Raw genomic sequence first — 19,373 nt, 5'->3', positions numbered from 1 at the left:
CCCATCCTATTCCTCCTTCCACATCCCACATGCCCCGACCTCCGGCGCGACACCCTCCACCCAAATCATCGACCCCTCCACCAAATAAGCGCCGCCCTAAGCCATGGTGCACGCAGTATAGCCAGTATCTCAAGGAGCATTTGGCAGCGGAGAAGCAAATCGTGACCGCACGCACAGATGAGGTCGCGATGGCTGCCATTCATGCCGATCCCCAGATCTTGGAGGTGCACCTCGCCGTCGAGGCCACCGTCGATGCCTCATGTGCCGATGACGCGACGCGGTTGGCTGCTTTAAACGTCAGTTCGTGGGCACCCACGATGCGGAGGCCTCGCCCTCTTCCATGTCCAAGGAGCCAATCGCCATCGATATCTCCGACAATGAGGACTAGCTTGTCTTATTAGCTCACTATAAGGACCCATGTTCAGTTTGCTAGCTATTGCCTTTCCTTAACAAATTCTAGTGAATTGTGCTATCTACTTTTACCATGCAATCTGTTGCTCTAGTGTGTATGTTCTATATGTCATGCAATGTGGTGCTCACCTATTAACTGTTTGGTTAATTAGTTGTCGTGTTCAGTTAACTGTTTGGTTCAATTCTACAAATATGATGTTCAATTCTTTAGGGTGCAATTTTGTATTGTCTTCCATGCAAGAAATAAATTGAATTTTTCTTTACAAAATACATGAGAAACAAATACGATTGCTATATTTCCAAGTTGTCAAGCATGCTTGGTTTGGTTAACTGTCTGATCTTCTATTAGGAGTGTGTTATATTGTGCAATATGGTGCTCAGTTAACGTTTGGTTCATTTGTTGTAGTATTTAGTTAATTGTTTGGCTCAATTCTGCAATGCAATGTCCAATTGTAGTGGGTAGAATTTTGTATTGTTGTGCATGTGAGGAATAAATTGAATTTGGCTGCACTTAATACATGAGAAACATATACAAGTGCTATATTTCCTAGTTCTTAATCATGCTTGGTTTGGATAAATGGGGTTTTCATGTGGCTTGAATTAATATGATGAATCTGCAATGTGCTTATTTTTCATCAACATATTTTACTGATAGCATGCGAACCCTTACTTAACCTGATGACTAACTACCTTATGTGTTGCAGGGAAACAATGGGAAGCACTGAGGTTTACAATCGAGGTTTGCACATGCATGGTCCTTTGTCTAATAGCACATTATTGTGCAATTGCAGGAATCATTCTAATATTTAGGTTTTTAACAATTTGGTCTTGCACATGTAGGTCCTGCTGTCAGAGGTTTTGACCCACTGTTCGGCCCTTTTTGCATATGGGGAAATGAGTTGTCCATGGATATCAGTCAAGTCAAAAAAATCAGAAAAATTGTTAGGATAAAGAAATTAGCGACAAAAAACAACAAGATCTTTGTCTGCACAATGAAGAAGACATCAGTTCACTACAGGATGGTACTAACTATTATAATTTGCCTTTTTTAGTCCTTTGTCGCATTTCTAATATAGAGAAGATATTTATGCACATCCTTGTTTTCAGGCATTTTCAAAGCAGATCACTGATGATTACCTCTCAAACCACCTGTATGGTCAAGAGGCGAGGAAGGTATTTATACAACACCCACGGTTCAATATTGAAGTGTTCCTGAAGAGGACGAAGGATGGATGGTCAACCATCCACACGCACTGGCCTAAAGTTGCAAAGACCTTCAACATCAATGAAGGCTCAATATTCGCCTTTTGCTTCAGCAGTTTTCCAGATGAGATACATCTGTCTATGTACCGTCTATGATGCTAATTTCAAAAGGTTATGGATGTTGCATGTGAAACTTGGTGTTGGTGTAGTTGTGTAACGGGGTAGCTGAGTGCTAAAGCTATATGATGTTGTGCTCGGATGTATTACAATTATGAAAATGAAATATACTATGTGCTTAATATGAAATGTCAATTAGATTAATAAATGGATTATTAATAATAGGATAATTGGCCTGTTAATTGGGTTTTTCTATTGCAAACGGTTATTGAGAAAACACCGTGGGCGATGACCTCTGGCAACGCACACAGTTTTTAGGAATAAATCGTGTTGGATTAATGAACAATCACACATGACATTCTCTTGAAAACTGTTTGCGTTAGGCCACCTGGCGCAAACGTTTACTACATTAAAACTGTGTGTGATGCATTCAATAACGCAAACGATAAAATTGTTAATACCATGTGAAATGGAAACGCTATCACAAACGATTTAACGGGGAAAATTGTGTGTGATGTACCTGCGAACAGAAACGTTTTCCTTGGAGCGAATGTGTGGGATCTATATACGAACGGAAACGTTTAGCGGGAACTGACTGTGTGGAATGTACTTACGATCGGAAATGATTTCGCATGTATAATTCTATTTTTGGCACTACTGTACGTATAACCGTATTTGAGCGCTCGCCGGTCGCACACGACCTTATTTTACCGAGCGTGTGTGCCAGGAGGGCATATCCCCGATGATTTCTGCGTCGTGTGGGAAGGACCCCCCTATCGCCCACTCACTTGGCGATGGTTCCAAATGCTGTCGCAGAAAGGGGTTAAAAATCGTTTGTATAGCACCTCGTTGTACCAGTGGTTGTTTTTTTAAATATTCAGTCTAAGATCTGAATTTCATCAAGATAGCGCCGCTGATGAATGTTTCAATCTTATGCCCGATTCATTTCATGTCATATCTTTTCTATGTTGCTCAGTAAAGCTTGCTCTTATTTATTAATCAAACTTCCATCTCGTACAGAAAATAAAATCTATAACTTAACAACGGTTAGTTTGTTATTACTGTAGTGTGTGCAAATGTGTGAGCATTTAACAACTACATAATTTGTAAATATTCATCCAGATATTAATTTACCATGAGATTTAGCATAATTATGAGTTCCACACAAATGCAAAGTCATCTTCATTATGGAACTTGCTATATTTCTTCATGGTATCTGTGGCAACTAAAAAGCACATGATGCTAGGGAGAAATGACCAGTGGAACAGAGGAATACTAGGTAGAGATAAATGATCATGCTATTTATGGCAATGCTACCTTGGGAATAGAACATAAATAATTTAGCATGAATAGAACAAAAGGCGCCTTGTAAACTAGAAAACTCAGGTAATTTCCTGCTATCCACATGTCATAGTCTCATTGAGTACAAGACTTGCCTGAGGTTCTGATATTTTGACTCATGCCAGCCTTGGAATGCTTTGATTGACCACAGTTGAAACTTCTTCGCCATTGGCATAACTAGGTTCAAGGTGCTCTGCATTCTGCAATATACTCACCCGATATGAACTGTGTAGTAAATGAGGCAATTTTATCATGAGCACAGAATTTGAAAAGTAGAGATTTCTATAAGATAATACGACACTGTTATCATTGGGAAACAAACTGAGTTATGTGCCAACTTTCAGGTGGTACCAGTGATGGTAGAACCTAATGGTTGATGTTGCTTAAGTAATTCAGAGATCGTATGCGTGGTAACGTGTAGACACTGCCTCCTCTCCCCCGCTCCGCCTGCCGGCTGCGCGGCCGTACCCCCCCTGATGGCCGGCTCCTCGCCAACCAGTCGTGCCATCCCCCCGCCCCTGCCTACGTCGGTAGTCCGCTGCCCGGTCTCGTTCAAAGATGTGTTGCTCTCCCCGCCTTCTCCTGTAGATCCACATTCAAGCGAGCTTGCAACCCCTGCAGCTCAGATTCGCTCCATCATCGTCTCGCATTCAAGGCGGGATGGGCTGAGCGCTCCTCCTGGGCATAGCCATGCTACTGCTCGGAATCAAGGAGGGTAGAGATGGCAGCAGGTCAAGAAGAAATATTGGTGGCGGGACGAGAGGAAGCAGTTGAGACGCATTGATGGGAGGGATTCGCGTGCTCCTCCGCCGCGTCCTCTCTCCCGCATCCAGCACCTCTTCTTAACGAGGGCCGTGGGCTGCTGTTTTTGCTGCCTCTCTTCCCGTCATCGAGTTGCTTCCCGTACCAACCCGCCTAGGTGCCTTCTCTGTTCAGTTTCCGGCCACGTCTCCAGCCAGTGTGAGCTGAGATCAGGCGCCCCCAGGCAGCTTCCACCGATCATCCCTGCCGCCCCAAGTCACCCGTCGTATCCTCCTGCCAGTGGGGGAGATCCTGGCAACGCCGCTACCAGCATTGCATCCCTCGACGCGGTGGTAGCTGCTCCCGCCGCAATGGAGAACCCGGTGAGTGATGTCAGCCTCCGCTCCAGGATGGTGTTGGCGTCGGTCCCCTAGACGCCGGCACTGGCGGCCGCGGAGCGTGACTTTGAGCGGCACGCGGTGGTGGCGACGGTGCTGGGCAATAGGCCGTCGTTCACGGTCGAGGACATCTCCGTTGCTGCCTCGATGAAGTTTGGCATCGCCCGCGCCAGGATGCGCGTCTCCGTCTTCTCGCCGGGGGACTTCCTCATCCTCTTCACCGACAGCTGCATGCGGGATGTCGCACTGAGCCATGCATCGATCCTGCGCATTGGCGGCGCTGTACTACGGCTGTCTGCCTGGTCTAGGCGAGCCGGGGCAACCTTCATCAAACTTCCCTTCAAGGCAAGGGTGTGCCTGGAGGGGCCGCTGAGGCATGCCTGGACGGTGGCTGGGGTGGAAGAGCTCTTCCCCGCGCCGGCCATCGTCGACCATATCGAAGACGACGTGGCCTCGGCGAGGAGTCCACCTGCTGCTGCGCTTGGGTGTGGGTGCAAGATGCTTCGAAGATTGCAACGAGGGGCAACCTGACGATGGAGGAGCCACCACACCCAGCCTCACCGGAGTTCCACAGGAAGCTCCTCTCCGGCTCCCCGGACAGGTCTTCCACCACCCGCCCCGATCCAGTAGGCATGCTGGCCTACCCAGTCCACGACTACACCGCGCAACCTGCATCCTGTGACGAAAGCATGCGCAGCTACAACCGCGACTTCAACGTCATCCCATCGGTGATGTCTCCGGTGCAAGAGGAATGCGCCAAGTGGCACTACCGTTGGAACCTGTACTTCGAAGATGGCACCTTTCCACCCCGGCGAGGCCCTGTTCACTCGCGTCTGACCTTTGGAGGAGAAGGAGGCGGGCAAGGTGGTGGCGGAGCTGCTGATTCGGCTGGTGGAGGGGCCGCCGGCGGGAACCGCGGCTACAGAGGAAGGGAGCCCGATGAGGGGCGAGATGGTGGGCACGTGCATGGAGACCGCCATGGTAGTCCACAGGGGTCAAGACGCCGTCAACTGGCTGCCGAAGCGGCAGACGGTGCCCCTAACGGCATGATGGAGGGCACTGAGAAGATGTGAATCTTCAACGACGATCCGGCCGGGGGTGGGGCTCAGCTGGCACCTCAACCAATGGGTGAGCCGCTGACTGTGGTCCTAGCTGGACCGGCTCAGGAGAAGACAGAAGAGAAGATTGGGGTGCCCAACCAATGCCTTTCGGGAGAAGACCAGCTCACAGTTTCCTTTCCCATGTCTCCTGCCATGAGGCAGGCTGGGGATGGGCTGACTTGCCAGGCCATGATAGTGCTATGCGTGCTGGCGGAAGAGGAGATAGAGGAGATGGTCCCCGTCCAGATGGACGCTGAGCTGGCGGGACAAGTTGGGATTGAGGAGGCGTCACAGGATGATGATGGATGGGGTGAGCAGAGGCTCACGGCCCCAAGCGGCCTGATGGAAGCTAGGTTGGATGTTACTGCGAAACTATACCAGCCCGACCCAGTGTAGTTGGGCCACAACACACCGCCACCGGCTCTTCTGGACACACAGCCTGCACCTGACCAAGTCGAGGTCTTTCTGGAGAAGTGCTCCTCCCCTGCCTCTGCGCCGCTCCTCCCACCAACACCGTCGCCGCCGCGGATGAGCATGGAGGTGGATCGCCCCCTGCCACTTGGGGTCACCCGTTCCAGCAGGCGGTTGGCGGCCAAGCCAACAAGCAAGATGTCGACCATGGACAAAGTGCTCCATGTGCTTCTGAAGAAGGAGGGGCTCACTGCCGCCATGGATACCGGTGACGCTGCCTTGGAGAGGCTCCGGGTGGCCTGCAAGCAACCCTTACCCTCTGGTTTCGTTGCGGTTGTCTCGTCCCTCCTTGCGGCCACTGGCTCGACTAAGGGGGCCATTGACCACGAGAAATTGTTGCTAGAAGCAGCCGCTGCCTGACTGAAAGTTAGTCTGCAAGTGTTGGTCGTTCTTCTAGTTTCCAATGTTAGTTTTCTTTCCAATTGCTGTGTGGATCGAAGTGCTGTCAAAGATCGTGGGTGCCTTGATTACGTGTTGTAGCTCTATTGTGGTGATCTATCTAGCTATTCTGAAGTTCAAGTTCAGTCCCTGCTTTTGCTCTGTCCGCCTGGCCCATGAGGGCTACCCTGTTGATTGCTGGTACTGGTTCCCCCAATGGATTACAACCTATTGAACTGGAATGTTCGCGACATTAATAATCCCGCGAAGCGCAGGGCCATCATCATGTTCCTTGTTGAACACCAATGCAACATAGTGTGCCTCCAGGAAGTCAAATTGTCGGCCATCACCAAGAATATTGTCACTGGAACTCTTGGCCCCCGGTTCGGGGATAATTTTATATACAAGCCTGCTGTAGGAACAAGAGGAGGGATTCTGATCGCCTGTACATCCGATTTCATCATCACGCACGAGCCTCCGGCTGATGGAGCCAACTCAATTACTAGGTAGATAGTGGATAAAAGCAACAACGACATGTGGACTATCTCGGCGGTCTACGACCCACAAGAGGATTCAGACAAGGTGATGTTCATTGATGAGCTCAAAGGATTAAAACAGTTTGCTTTGCCCTGCTGGATGGTGGTAGGCGATTTCAACTTGATCAAGAAGGCCGATGAGAAGAGTAGAGGCAATATTAACTTGCAAATGATGGGAAGATTCAGAGGGGCTATTGAAGACCTGGAACTAATTGAATATCCCCTGATTGGTCGCAAATTTACCTGGTCTAATGAGAGGGACAGTGTTACATTGACAAAAATTGACAGGGTGCTCGTCTCGAAGGAATGGGATCTCAGATTCCCGGCATATCAGCTCACTCAGGCATCTTCATCCGTCTCTGATCACTGCCTTATGTTCCTCAAGCCTATTCATCAGAAGCATTTCAAGGGGTTCCGGTTTGAAGCTTATTGGCTAAAGAAACCAGATTTGGTTGACATAGTTAAGGGTGCTTGGGATAGAGGGGTTTCTTCGACTGATGCGATCAGAGTGCTCCACACAAAATTGTCAAGAACAGCTCGGGCACTGAAGAAGTGGGACAGGAAGGAAACCAGGCATTCTCGTGAGCTTTACAACGTCGCCACTAAGCTGATCTTTCTACTTGATTTGGCGCAAGAGGAGAGGGAGCTCACTGAAGAAGAGAGGAAGCTGCGGAAGGAGCTTAAGCTCAAATTACTGGGGCTTGCGGCGGTGGAGAGAATGAGGTGGCGCCAAAGATCAAGACTCACATGGATTTGAGTTGGAGACGCCAATACAAAACTCTTCCATATAAGGGCCAATGGACGAAGGAGAAAGAACCACATCCCCGCGCTTAGAGGTTCACCCGGGCTGGTTCATGATCACCATGACAAGGCTGGAATGCTTCTCAACCATTACAAGTCACTGATGGGGACTGTTAGGCAACGCCGGCTGCAAATTAACTAGGATTTTTTGGAGATGCCAACACTCGATTTGTCCCACCTTGATGGCATCTTCTCCATGGAGGAACTCAAGGCTGCGATTTTTGACTTGCATTCCGAGAAGGTGCCTGGGCCAGATGGATTTATCGGTGATTTTTTAGGCAGTGTTGGGATATAATTAGCCATGATTTACTTAATGCACTCAACCAGCTCCATAGTTTGAGGGGAACCAACTGGAACCTACTAAACACTGCTCATATTGTGCTACTGCCAAGAAGGATGGGGCTGAGCATGCGTCTGATTTCAGGCCCGTCAGCCTAATGCATAGTGTTGCAAAGATTGCTTGCAAGATCCTGGCAACCCGCCTTGCTCCCGAGTTACCAAGACTGATTTCTGCTAGTCAAAGTGCATTCATCAAAGGCCGAAGCATCCAGGATAACTTTCTTTATGTACAGAGTGTGGTGAAGGAAGCACACTCTAAGAATTTGCCTCTGTTATTTCTTAAGTTGGATATTGCCAAAGCTTTTGACTCGGTCAATTGGGGATACTTATTGGATGTTCTGAAGGGCTATGGGTTTGGGCAGCGCTGGATGGATCTCCTGGCCATTATGCTTTCTTCTTCAACTTCCAGAGTTTTGCTCAATGGAATCCCAGGAACCCCCTTTTCCCACAGGCAGGGTTTGAGGCAGGGTGATCCCCTCTCACCCATGTTGTTCATCCTAGCGATGGAACCACTGCAACGGATGTTTGCTAAGGCCACCGAGGAAGGAATCCTTTCCCAGATCAAGCAGAAGGCTGTCGGGATCAGAACTAGCATGTATGCAGATGACGCGGCACTATTCTTAAACCCAAGGAGACATGAAGTGGCGGCCACTCAACGGATTCTGAGAAGATTTGGAGACATTTCTGGGCTAATGGTTAATCTGGAGAAGTGTGTAGCCTACAAGATAAAATGCAATGATACTGACCATGCACAAACTTTGGTGGACTTTGGGGGCTCGGAGGGTTCTTTGCCATGCAAGTATTTAGGCCTCCCACTCAGTACAAGGAAGCCGAGGCAGGCAGAGATGCAACCCATTCTTGACAAGGCCAGGGCGAGGATCAAGCCATGGAAAGGAAAGCTGATGAATAGGACTGGAAGACTAGCCTTGATTAACTCGGTGCTCACTGCAATCGTGACTTATTACCTCACTTGCTTCGCTGCGGACAAGTGGGCTTCAAAAAAACTAGACAAATTCAGAAGAAGCTTTCTTTGGGCCGGAGAAGAGGAGGTTAGCGGAGGGAAATGTATGGTCAATTGGAAGCAATGTTGCACGCCCAAGAAATTTGGAGGCCTGGGCATCAAGAACATCAAGTTGTACAACAGATCGCTAAGGCTACATTGGTTGTGGTGTGAGTGGGACTTGGTTGAGCGACCTTGGAAGGGAACGCAGGTTCCCTGTGATCGCATGGACAAAGCACTTTTTGACGCTTGCACTTCAATCACTCTTGGGAATGGGTAAATCTCCCGGTTCTGGCACGATCGTTGGCTTGCGGGAGAATCTCCAAGAGACATCGCACCTGACATTTTTAAGCTGGCCTGGAGGAAGAACTTGACGGTCTCGGAAGCCTTGACTGAGGGAAGATGGATGCGAGGCGCTCAACGGATGAGTGCGGAAAATCAAATCCACCAATTCATCTCGCTGTGGGAGAAGGTTCAGACGGTATAGCTAAATAATAATAGAAACGCGATCTCTTGGAACCGATCAAGCAACGGATCCTACTCTGCCAGGTCAGCTTATGAAGCACAGTTCATTGGCCGCATCGAACAACCACACCTGGCGACGGTCTGGAGGACAAAAGTTGAGCCCAAAGTGCAGTTTTACACATGGCTGCTACTGCAAAATCGGAATTGGACTGCCGACAGGATCGATCGTCGTGGGTGGCCTCACAGCCCGGAGTGCCCGCTTTGTGACCAGGCTCCGGAAACAGCACTGCATCTCCTACTTACTTGCCCCTATGCTCAAGAGCTATGGGTTGCTGCCCGAAGCTTGCACTTGCGAGTTGCTGAAATTGCACTGGGTGCAACCTCCATCCGCTCTTGGTGGCGCAAAATCAACACCGGTGTTCCCAAGGATGCGCGCCACGAGCAGGTCCGCTTTGCTATGTACATTGCCTGAAACATTTGGAAGGAGCGGAACCGTCACGTTTTGCAGGTGACAAATGCGCAGGTCCCAACCATTTTGCAGCTTGTGAAGGATGAGATTGGCCTCCTGCAGGAGGCAGCTCGGGAGTAGTTGTTGTGTGTAGTGGGGTGGTCAGCCCCTATCTGATCATGATTCTCTAGAACTTCAGTTCACCTTTCTCTGTAACTCTGTAATTCTTTCCGATCTATAATGCAATGGCAGAACTCCTGCCTTTTCCCGTCAAAAGTAATTCAAAGATCCCAATATTGCATTCTATAAACGTATCAAAATACTTTCTCCATCTCATAATGGAAGACGTATTACATTGTTTTGTTGCTGGAATTGAGGACAAAGTGCCCCAACCGCTAGTCTAGTCAACACCGTGGCCCATAGAAGTAGTATAGAAGTGGTAGAAGAGAATGGCTGCGCACAGGTAGTAAATCCACGGCGGCGCGGGTGGATGCAATCGCACGCCACGCACCACGGATGGCTCCCGCGGATGCAAAATCTTGCCTCCGTCACTGTTAGTAAAACTCAAGTCTCTACTCCCGCTTTTAAAAGAATCGCCGCCCGCGCAGCCAGCTTGGATGCCACGGCGACGGCAAGCGCAGCCTACCCGCATCCGCATGGGCATGGCGCCACCACCATATAACGCAACACCCACCGTCCTTCTCCCTCCGTCTCCGATCCATCCAACAAACTGAAGCAGAGCAAACGGGTCGGCTCGAGATTCGGCAGCAGGGCAATTCGGTGACCTGTGTCCGTGTGGCGTGCTTGCTTCTTGATCAGGCGTCGGCAGCATGAAGCACAGATCGTCGAGGACCCGGTGCGCGCCGCCGCCGGTGGGAGTGCCAGCGCGCGGCTGGGGAGGGAGGACGCTGCTGGTGGCGGTTCGGAGGGACGCGGCCGGGAGGGAGCTGCTCACCTGGGCGCTGGCCAAGGCCGCCGCCGCCGGCGACCGCGTTGTCGCCCTCCACGTCACGACCGCCGGAGCCGCCGACGGGTTCGGGCCGGATGAGAGGAGCAGAGCCGCCAATTCGCTGGCCTCCGTGCTCGGCGCGTACGACGGCTTCTGCAATCTCAACGAGGTACCTGCCCCTCTCTTCTTGCTTGCTGCCTCTTTGGCCGGAGAATTGCTTCCTCACCGCCTTCTCTCCCCATCAGATCAGCCTGGAGCTCAGGGTCTGCCATGGATCATCCGTCAAGAGGGCTTTGGTAAACGAGGCCGTCTCCTACGGCGCCGCGCAACTCATCCTCGGGATCACCAAGAACTCTAGGCATCTCGGGTACATATAACCACTCCTGCTCCTGCACATCACATTCTGGTGTTTCATCCATCGATTCGCATGTTGCAAGCAAATGGTTACATTGTTTTCTTATCTATCATATCATCAGATTGTCTGCCACCGTTGTGGCCAAGTACTGCGCCAAGAGGATCCCGCAGAGCTGCACGGTTCTTGCGGTCAGCAATGGCGCCGTTGTGTACCATGGGAACGCAATACAGGAGGAGATCAACCACTGCTGCACTACAAGTATGCTGCCCATAAAGTTTCTTCTGCGCCTTTTTTGGGGGGTACGAATTTTCAAATTGGCTGATGACGTTCAAATTATGCTGCAGTGTCACCCCGAAGAAACTATTCTCTGGTGGCGGAGACACCACGAAGAATCTACCGGAAGATACTCGACGCAGCGGCGACGATTGGGGAGAAAACTAAGGATGACTCATCCATCGGCCATCGCCGGTCCTTGCAGCGGAACATGTCAATGTCGATGAGCGCCCCCGTCTCGCCAAAGGTAGCGGCAGCACCACCAACTCCGGTGACATGTCACAGGCGGGAACTGCCGGAGGTGGCTGCCGGGTGGCCATTGCGGAGGAAGGACATCATGCCTGCCTCGCCGGAGTGTTCGGAGATGTCTGTGGTTGAGTGGGCAATGCGGCTTCCAAGCCGGTGCTCACTGCTATCGCCAGCCAGTTCAGTCAAAACTTCCGATTACCAGGCGACCTCTCAATCAAAAAGCGATTTGACAGAGCCGCCGTCTCCGGTGACCGAGGAAGCAGCGGAGCTGGTCTCGATCAGAGACAAGTACTCGTCAATGTACACCATGTTCAGTTACGGTGATCTTGCGAGGATCACCTCTGACTTCTCCCCAGGTACGTACACCATGCAACATTTCATTGTCAGTTCTGAATGTCATTCGCAGCCGATCTTCTTATGCTTCTGCTGACGTTGAACCCACTTTCTCGAGCAGAGCGGGTAGTGGGGAAAGGTGGTGCGAGCCATGTTTACAATGGCCGTGGCGAAGACGGCAAGGAGCTGGCGGTGAAGGTCTTGAAATCTTCAGCGGAGGTGATGAAGGAGTTCGCCGCGGAGATTGGCATCATCAGCTCCGTCCACCACAAGAACGCCATGGCCCTCGTCGGGTTCTGCGCCGAGCGCGGCAAGCTCATGCTGGTCTACGACTACATGCGCAGAGGCAGCCTGGAGGAGATCTTGCACGGTGAGAAAGAATGCAAGGGCTCAAGGTTAGATTGGCCGGAGAGATTCAAGGTGGCCGTGGGAGTCGCGCGCGCCCTCAATTATCTCCACGGCGGCGGCCACACCAAGCGTCCGGTGATTCACAGGGACGTCAAGTCCTCCAACATCCTCATCTCCCAAGATTGCGAACCCAAGCTGTGCGACTTCGGCCTCGCGCTGTGGGCGGCGGACGCGGCGGCGCAGGTCACCGGCGACGACTTGGCCGGCACCTTCGGGTACTTGGCCCCTGAGTACTTCATGCACGGCAAGGTCAGCGACAAGATGGATGTGTACGCTTTCGGGGTGGTCCTTCTGGAGCTCGTCTCCGGGAGGAAGCCGGTGAGCTCCGGTGGCCCCAAGGGCCAGGAGAGCATAGTGATGTGGGTAAGTATCTTATCTTACAGCATCTTAAATTCTTAATCATCAAGAAGTGGAACAATCGTGAATGGTGCTTTAATCTAATTTGTGCTGGGCAGGCGAATTCCGCCGTGCAAGGTGGCAAGCTGACAGAGCTCGTCGATCCGAGCCTTCCGACGGACGGCGACAACGCCGGCGAGATGGAGAGAATGGCCCTCGCGGCTGCACTCTGCATCCGTCGAGCACCGCAAGGCCGGCCTAGCATGGCAAACGTAAGATTTACTATCGCCATCTCCATTTTACTTGGTCGTCTTGTTCGATCGATCGATCGTTAGCTGCTCACAACACATGGTACCGTCTGAACTTGTTCAGGTCCTGAAGCTGCTCGACGGCGACAGCGACGCCGTCCAGTGGGCGAGGTCGCAGCTAGGCGTGCCCAACGCCTGCGACGACAACCACGGCGACGAAGATTATTACAGTGCGGCTGCTTCGCCGGACAAGAACGACATCCAGTCGTACATCAAGCTCGCTCTGCTCGACGGCGGTGACGAGGAGGATGACGACGACTCCGCCTCCATGGGTTGCGCCGTCGACTTCATCGCCGGCAACATGTCGCTGGAGGAGTACATGAAGGGGAGGTGGAGCCGGTCGTCCAGCTTGACTGAAGACGGAGGCTCCAACCATGGCGGGAGTGCACGGATTTTCGTGTAGATCATCAGCAATTCTTTTGATTCTTTCGTTTATGTGTATATATGTTGAGTTGAGTTTTCTCTTTCTAGTTAGTTAGTAGGGTGGTTGTACAGTTTTCATGTTTCATCTAGCTAGTCATTCATGGATTTGTTACAACATCTGTACCATTCTCCTCCAAGGACCAAAGGAGAAAAATGTATACATTCCAGTTTGAAGTTTCTATGATACTGGGTGGGAGGGAACTATAGAATTACAACTTCGCAACAAAAAAAAATACTACTCATGCAAACAACCCTTGTTTGGATGTGGGTATTTCTATAAAGTGTTCCGAATTTACTGAAATTTGAAATGAACACATAAGATCTCAAGAAAAATACTGCCCATCCAAGCAATACCCATCGATGGAGAATTCTGGTTCTAGAATAAATTATGCATCCGTTATGGTGAGAACTAACTGTAGATGCTTTTTCAAACTTATTTTTCAGGGATTTTTCAAATTGATGTGTATGTCTCTGATTGAACTACCCGGTTTAAACGCCTATTACAGAAATACATATACACTAAATAAAACTTCATGATTGTGCTAAGCAGCGTGAACTTAATCTTAATCCCTGGGGATGTTCCACGGAATTCGCAGGTCAACGGAAATGATAGAGGTGGATTGTATGATTAGGCCTACGAGAACATGTTATGGATGCAGCATCACCATAAACAAGCACGACCATCGAAAACAGAGCATCTCTACCATACAACGAGGCTTCGCTAAGAGAAGCATGTGCAATTATGCATGCATCAATGAATAGTACGATGATTGCACTATAGGTCAACACCGATGGGAATGACACCCTTGCAATATGATTACCACCTAGGTCAACAAGTGGATGAATGGATGATAATTCAATTTAACAGCAGTCACAAACAAATCATCGATGAGCATTGTTTGCATGTGCTCAAAACCGCAATAGTTATCTATCTTGATTTTAGATACATCGATATCATCAGAGGAATAGAAAACAAACAAATATCAAGCATGAAGGTACATGTGGAAGTTCAATGCATATCACTAGTGACGATTCAATGTTAAGATACCCATGGGTGCCCACAACCAACAAGATCCAACAGAAAGCACAGGAATAACATGTTCAACGCTTGGAGCTTAATAAGTTTGAAACTGGAGAATGCATAGACTTGTTGGTTAATACTCTATTACTAGTAGAAACGCATGGTCACACTAACAGTCCTTGGAGATTCATGAACAAACCAACTTCATTTCAGGACCTCGCATTTTGCACCTCCTAAGCACTGACATAAGAAACTGCATCTTGAAAAGTACAAAGGAACAAAGGTTTCGAGGCAGAATGGGTTCAATTAACTTCAACTTGTCTCCGTCTTCTCCAGGGCTGAAATGAACAAGTGTCAGTTCCAAAAGAAATAACAAAGGAAGCAGAATATAGCTTACAAAGTTACATAACAGCATCAACTTACTGTTGTAGTTGAGCAACTTCTCAATGAGGTCAACATGGGTCATGAGCATACGGCGGCAGCAGTAGCGAACCAAGCCCAAGGCATCCAGAGCATCCCTAACAACATACAACAGCAGAAAGATTGGAATATCAGTTTTAAACATGATATACAATATTAACAATAAAAATTATCTAACAAACCATAACCAATGTCCCTTCTAATAATTCTAATCTCTGGAAAAGTATAAAATAGGTAGGATAAAGATGCTCCTCTATTTTCCAGGAACTGTATTGACAAATAAGTACCAATTGGGATATACATAGATTAAGTGTCAATAGTGATTATCTGGGCCTTAAGCATGGGGAAGAAAAACATAGACACAAATGTCCAGGTGGAACACAAAGCAGCAAAGATTCCAACATTTCAGAAACCAAGCACCCCAGCCAGACAGCCACACTCAACGTAGACTCCAATAAGTTGGTAACTCCAATATGTATGTAATATAATTTACAATTTTACACCATGAACATTTGTCTTGTCATTATAGTGTTCATTACCAAGAAACAGCATACCATTACACAATAACATCATTTCATTGTCAACCGGTATGCAGAGTAAGGGACAAGTACATATGGCTAATCTGATGACATTTTTTACTATACTCCATGTACCTCGCTAAGTCAGACAATAAAATATAATACAATCTCATGCAATAAAATTTACAGTTCATCATGAGCTTCTATTTTTTCGTCTTTCTAGCGTCCATTTACTAGATACACAATATTATTCCAACATAACATTACGACACAGCATGCAGAGTATGAGAGTACACATGGCTAAAAAGGTGAATTTTATTTTTTTGGCAAAGACTACAAAGATTAGTACACCGCCATACTCTTAAGTACCTAGTTACGTAAATTTTGAACACAGGGAAAAACACGTCATAGGATGTAAACATAGCAACTATCATCCAGACTTAGCCATTTGGTTTAACACTGGCATAATTCTAACTGCTCCACACATCCCAGTCAAAGTGACAGTTCAGTGAAATGGCAAGTACAAGGCTTACGAAATATCTAAAACAGGGAAGCACCACACTAGTAAGGGACCCCAAATGCATCAAAAGATGCATGACACAGCCAGTTTTCAGTGCTCATTCATTATGGATCAGGTCTGCTACGGTGTTCGGTGGTGCACCATGTACGTCACAAGATATACAGCATACTAGTGTATCACACTTATGTGCATAACTTCCTCACATAGAAGTGAAACATGTTCCATTGTAGCTAAAAACGAAAAGAAGCCGACATTGCAAATGCAGGCTCCCTGAAGGCCTCATCCACCAAAACAGGATCAAAGGCAGAGCCAGTACAATATGCACAATCAAACCGCAGCACAGGAACCAGGATGCATAAATGTTTACCCCTCAGTGTAGTCGGCCTGGAGAAGATCGAGGTAGTGGTCCCACTTGTTCCCGATCACCTGTCCAAGCATACAAATTGAACTTGTGAGCTGATCTCTTTCTTTAGATAAAAGGCAAGGAGTTCTCCCGATGCATTATATGAATATGTAGATAAGAAAAAACATGCAGAGCTGTTCACAGAAGTTTAAATGGAATACTTCTCAGTAAAAATTGTTGTGCCGCACAACAACTACACCCTAGTGTTGAATCTTGGGTACAAACAGCTAGCGACTATATACGATAAAACATCACTTGATTATTCGAGAGTATCGATGAGAAAATCTTGAAGCATACCACCACATAAACCTAGAAGAAGAGTGCGGATACCCTAAGAGGCGATGTGCCCTAAGCCGCCGCGTGCGTCCTTAAAGGGTGGCCGACGGGAGCACGAGAGAGCGGCGAATCGAAGAAACCCCTAGCGAAAAGAGGCCAAGCAGGCTATGCCGGAGACGCAAGAACGAGAGGCACCGGAGAACGCCGGAAGGGAGGAGGAGAAAGGGTACATGAGGGTGTTGTGGATGGAGGGGTGATGGGAGTTTACCTTGCCGCAGGTGAAGCAGCGAACCGGGATGATCATCTTCGATCCTCCGCCTCCGCCTTTGCCGCCGCCGCTGGAGAAGGAAGGGGAACAAGGGTTTTGGGGCGAAGGCGAGGGTCAGTGAGGCCCTGTACAATCGGAGGTGCTTAGAAAGATGCTTAGAAAAATAAATCAAACTTTTCTTAAGTATCAGTGTTTATTTATACAGGGTAGACGCTTAACTAAGCGTCTCTTCTATAGAAATAGATACCGGTCCTTCAGAAAAAACTCGATTTATTTTTTTAATCATCGTTTTAAGCACCTCCCATTATACCAGGCCTAAGAGAAAATGATGAGGACATCAATACCATTGTTACACCCACAGCCCCTACTGTTACATATACTGGACCAATTACTAGAGCTCGCGCACGCCAATTAAATTACCAGGTACTTTCGTTTCTTGGTAATGATTCTAATGTTCATGAGATTATGATGCTGCCTAAATTGGATACATTTGTTTTGCTTTCAAATGAAGGGTCTAGCTTGGAGAATGATGAACATTGGAGCAAGAACACGCATGAAGTTGATGGCATGCGCAAGGGGATCAAGAACGGAGTTACAAGTGATGATTTCAGGACTTTGAAGCCGCCATAAGGAGTGCATGAAGCCATGGACGAAATATACAAGATGCCACTTCATAATATTCGTCCATAGGCTATTCTAGGTGCTGCGTCACCTTATTAATGGGCCAGACCCATGTAATTTCGAAATACTTAAGTATAGGCTATTTTTAGAGTCCGTGTGTGTGGGGAAACAAGAGTTAGGGTTGGTTTCGGACCCCACCTTCAAGGGCCACGAAATTCCCCTCTCTTCCTCCATATATACAGCCCTTAGGGCGTCGTTTAGACTTTGGGTTTTGTTTAGATTAAAAGTTCGCCATAGCTGCAACTTCGCGTACTTCGTTTGTGTCCAACGACCAGACCAAGACGTCACAGAACCCCACCTTGATCAATAAAGCTTTCATCTTATATTCGCAATATCCAGATTGCAATCTCAGTTTCTTGCTTGTTCTTCGTTTGCTCGCAGGAAACAGGCCCTCGTGGTCAGGTTGATCGTGCTCCGGCGTGGTCAATAACCCCTCGGAAGTTGGTTTAGCGATTGCTAAGGCGCGACGTCTCGCACGTTCGTAGTCGGATCGTCAAGGTCGACTCCCACAGAAAACGATAGCCACCATCTCATCGAAACATCGGGACACCTTTGCCTCTATCAGAAAAGAAAGGCTTTGTAGGAAGGGCAATGAGATGTTCTAAAAAAAGAAGAGCAACGAGATTTTTTTCCTCGAGTGAATTGCACACAACGCAACCTTTAGGGACATTTATAATAGTTTACATCATCTTTTATAATAATTTACACCATATTTTAAGGAAATTTTTCACAAAATCGCAACTTATAAGCTAACTACCAACGCACCACTCAAATCCTCGTATTACGCAAACTAACAAATTGGGCCTATCACACAGGTATTGTAAATCAAGCGGGTGCTCCTGATACATACGATCTCATCCCGACCCGCCACCGCCTCACTTCTCACCGGCAGCCCCACCATCTCCTTCGCCCCGACGCTTGCCCATCGAATCCTCCACCCCGACGTCGTCTCCTCTAGCAGCACCTTCTCCTCTGCCTCACCACCGGCTCGTCCGCCCAGGGTCGTCATCTCCATGTTGTGCTTCTCCGCTCGATGCCGTCGATCATCCTACTGAGCTCCTCATCGTTGACGCCCGCCTCACAAACGAGCTCATCATAGCCTGACAATGAAGTGAGCGTGCGCCTGGAAGTGAAAGAAATGATTTTTGTTTCTTCAGTGAACTGGCTGCAGGACCTTCACTGCAAGCAAATTTTGGGCTGATGTGTTTGTGCTCTGTTTCTTTGGAGTTTTGCAATGAATAGCTACAGATTTTCCTTGGTGTAATCTAGTGATGTAATTTGCTGGCTATATGTGAAATTTGAGGTAACACATAGCTCTGAAGTTAACTGCTCTGAAATTGTTCTCATATCTGTTGCTCAACCATGTGCTGTCTACTCTAGAAGTGATGCGGAGCATCCCACGTTCATCCCATGTATACTCCAACTATTCTCCAAGCCCCAAGGATACATAAGATGGGACCTCGACTATACACCATTGGACACAAGGTGAACTCGCTCCTCTCCGAACTTTCACTTTCCACATGTGAGACATGGCTACTACCTCAAATTTGTGTGCTATGCATGTCCAGGAACCAAGAGGAAGCCCATGGACCAGAAGGCGAGGACACCAAGCGCGAGGAACAAGAAGAAGGGCTACGGAAGAAGCTCCAGCAACCGGACGACCGGCCGGGACCGGATGTCCGACGCCTGAAGACCCACCGGACGACCGACCCGGACCGGACGACCGACGATCCTGCACCCGAGCCAAATGAGCGGATGTCCGACAAGTCCCGGACGTCCGACACACTCCAGCGTCCGGACGTCCGACCGCCCCCGAAAATCCGGCGCCACCTCAACCGGGCCGAAACGCCGGATGTCCGACAAGTACCGGACGACCGGAGCCT

General features: G+C 48.7%; 2 protein-coding genes across 2 annotated transcripts; one reads left to right on the top strand and one right to left on the bottom strand.

The window, feature by feature from the left end:
- Positions 1 to 10,163: 10,163 nt before the first annotated feature.
- On the top strand, positions 10,164 to 14,240 carry LOC125508403 (protein kinase STUNTED-like). Its single transcript, XM_048673109.1, has 7 exons — positions 10,164 to 10,867; positions 10,944 to 11,065; positions 11,175 to 11,311; positions 11,398 to 11,931; positions 12,030 to 12,679; positions 12,772 to 12,924; positions 13,025 to 14,240. The coding sequence occupies exons 1-7, from the start codon at positions 10,580 to 10,582 to the stop codon at positions 13,361 to 13,363; spliced, it is 2,223 nt and encodes a 740-aa protein (XP_048529066.1). The 5' UTR covers positions 10,164 to 10,579; the 3' UTR covers positions 13,364 to 14,240.
- Positions 14,241 to 14,379: 139 nt separating this feature from the next.
- On the bottom strand, positions 14,380 to 16,963 carry LOC125508404 (DNA-directed RNA polymerases I, II, and III subunit RPABC5). Its single transcript, XM_048673110.1, has 4 exons — positions 16,810 to 16,963; positions 16,230 to 16,288; positions 14,828 to 14,922; positions 14,380 to 14,742 (listed from the first exon to the last, which is right to left on the bottom strand). The coding sequence occupies exons 1-4, from the start codon at positions 16,843 to 16,845 to the stop codon at positions 14,717 to 14,719; spliced, it is 216 nt and encodes a 71-aa protein (XP_048529067.1). The 5' UTR covers positions 16,846 to 16,963; the 3' UTR covers positions 14,380 to 14,716.
- Between the last annotated feature and the right edge of the window lie 2,410 nt (positions 16,964 to 19,373).

This window comes from Triticum urartu, chromosome 5 (genome assembly GCF_003073215.2).
Source record: "Triticum urartu cultivar G1812 chromosome 5, Tu2.1, whole genome shotgun sequence".
Lineage (NCBI taxonomy): Eukaryota > Viridiplantae > Streptophyta > Magnoliopsida > Poales > Poaceae > Triticum > Triticum urartu.
This window is presented reverse-complemented; position numbering and strand designations above follow the sequence as displayed.

What these genes read in the sequence shown, in the direction of transcription:
- LOC125508403 (XM_048673109.1), top strand. Translation starts at nt 10,580, where the DNA reads ATGAAGCACAGATCGTCGAGGACCCGGTGCGCGCCGCCGCCGGTGGGA. An exon ending in CAACCACTGCTGCACTACAA is followed by an intron (nt 11,312 to 11,397) that starts GTATGCTGCCCA and finishes ATTATGCTGCAG; the next exon opens with TGTCACCCCGAAGAAACTAT. An exon ending in CACCTCTGACTTCTCCCCAG is followed by an intron (nt 11,932 to 12,029) that starts GTACGTACACCA and finishes TTTCTCGAGCAG; the next exon opens with AGCGGGTAGTGGGGAAAGGT.
- LOC125508404 (XM_048673110.1), bottom strand. Translation starts at nt 16,845, where the DNA reads ATGATCATCCCGGTTCGCTGCTTCACCTGCGGCAAG. An exon ending in CAGGCCGACTACACTGAGGG is followed by an intron (nt 14,923 to 16,229) that starts GTAAACATTTAT and finishes GTATGTTGTTAG; the next exon opens with GGATGCTCTGGATGCCTTGG. An exon ending in GAAGTTGCTCAACTACAACA is followed by an intron (nt 14,743 to 14,827) that starts GTAAGTTGATGC and finishes TGTTCATTTCAG; the next exon opens with CCCTGGAGAAGACGGAGACA.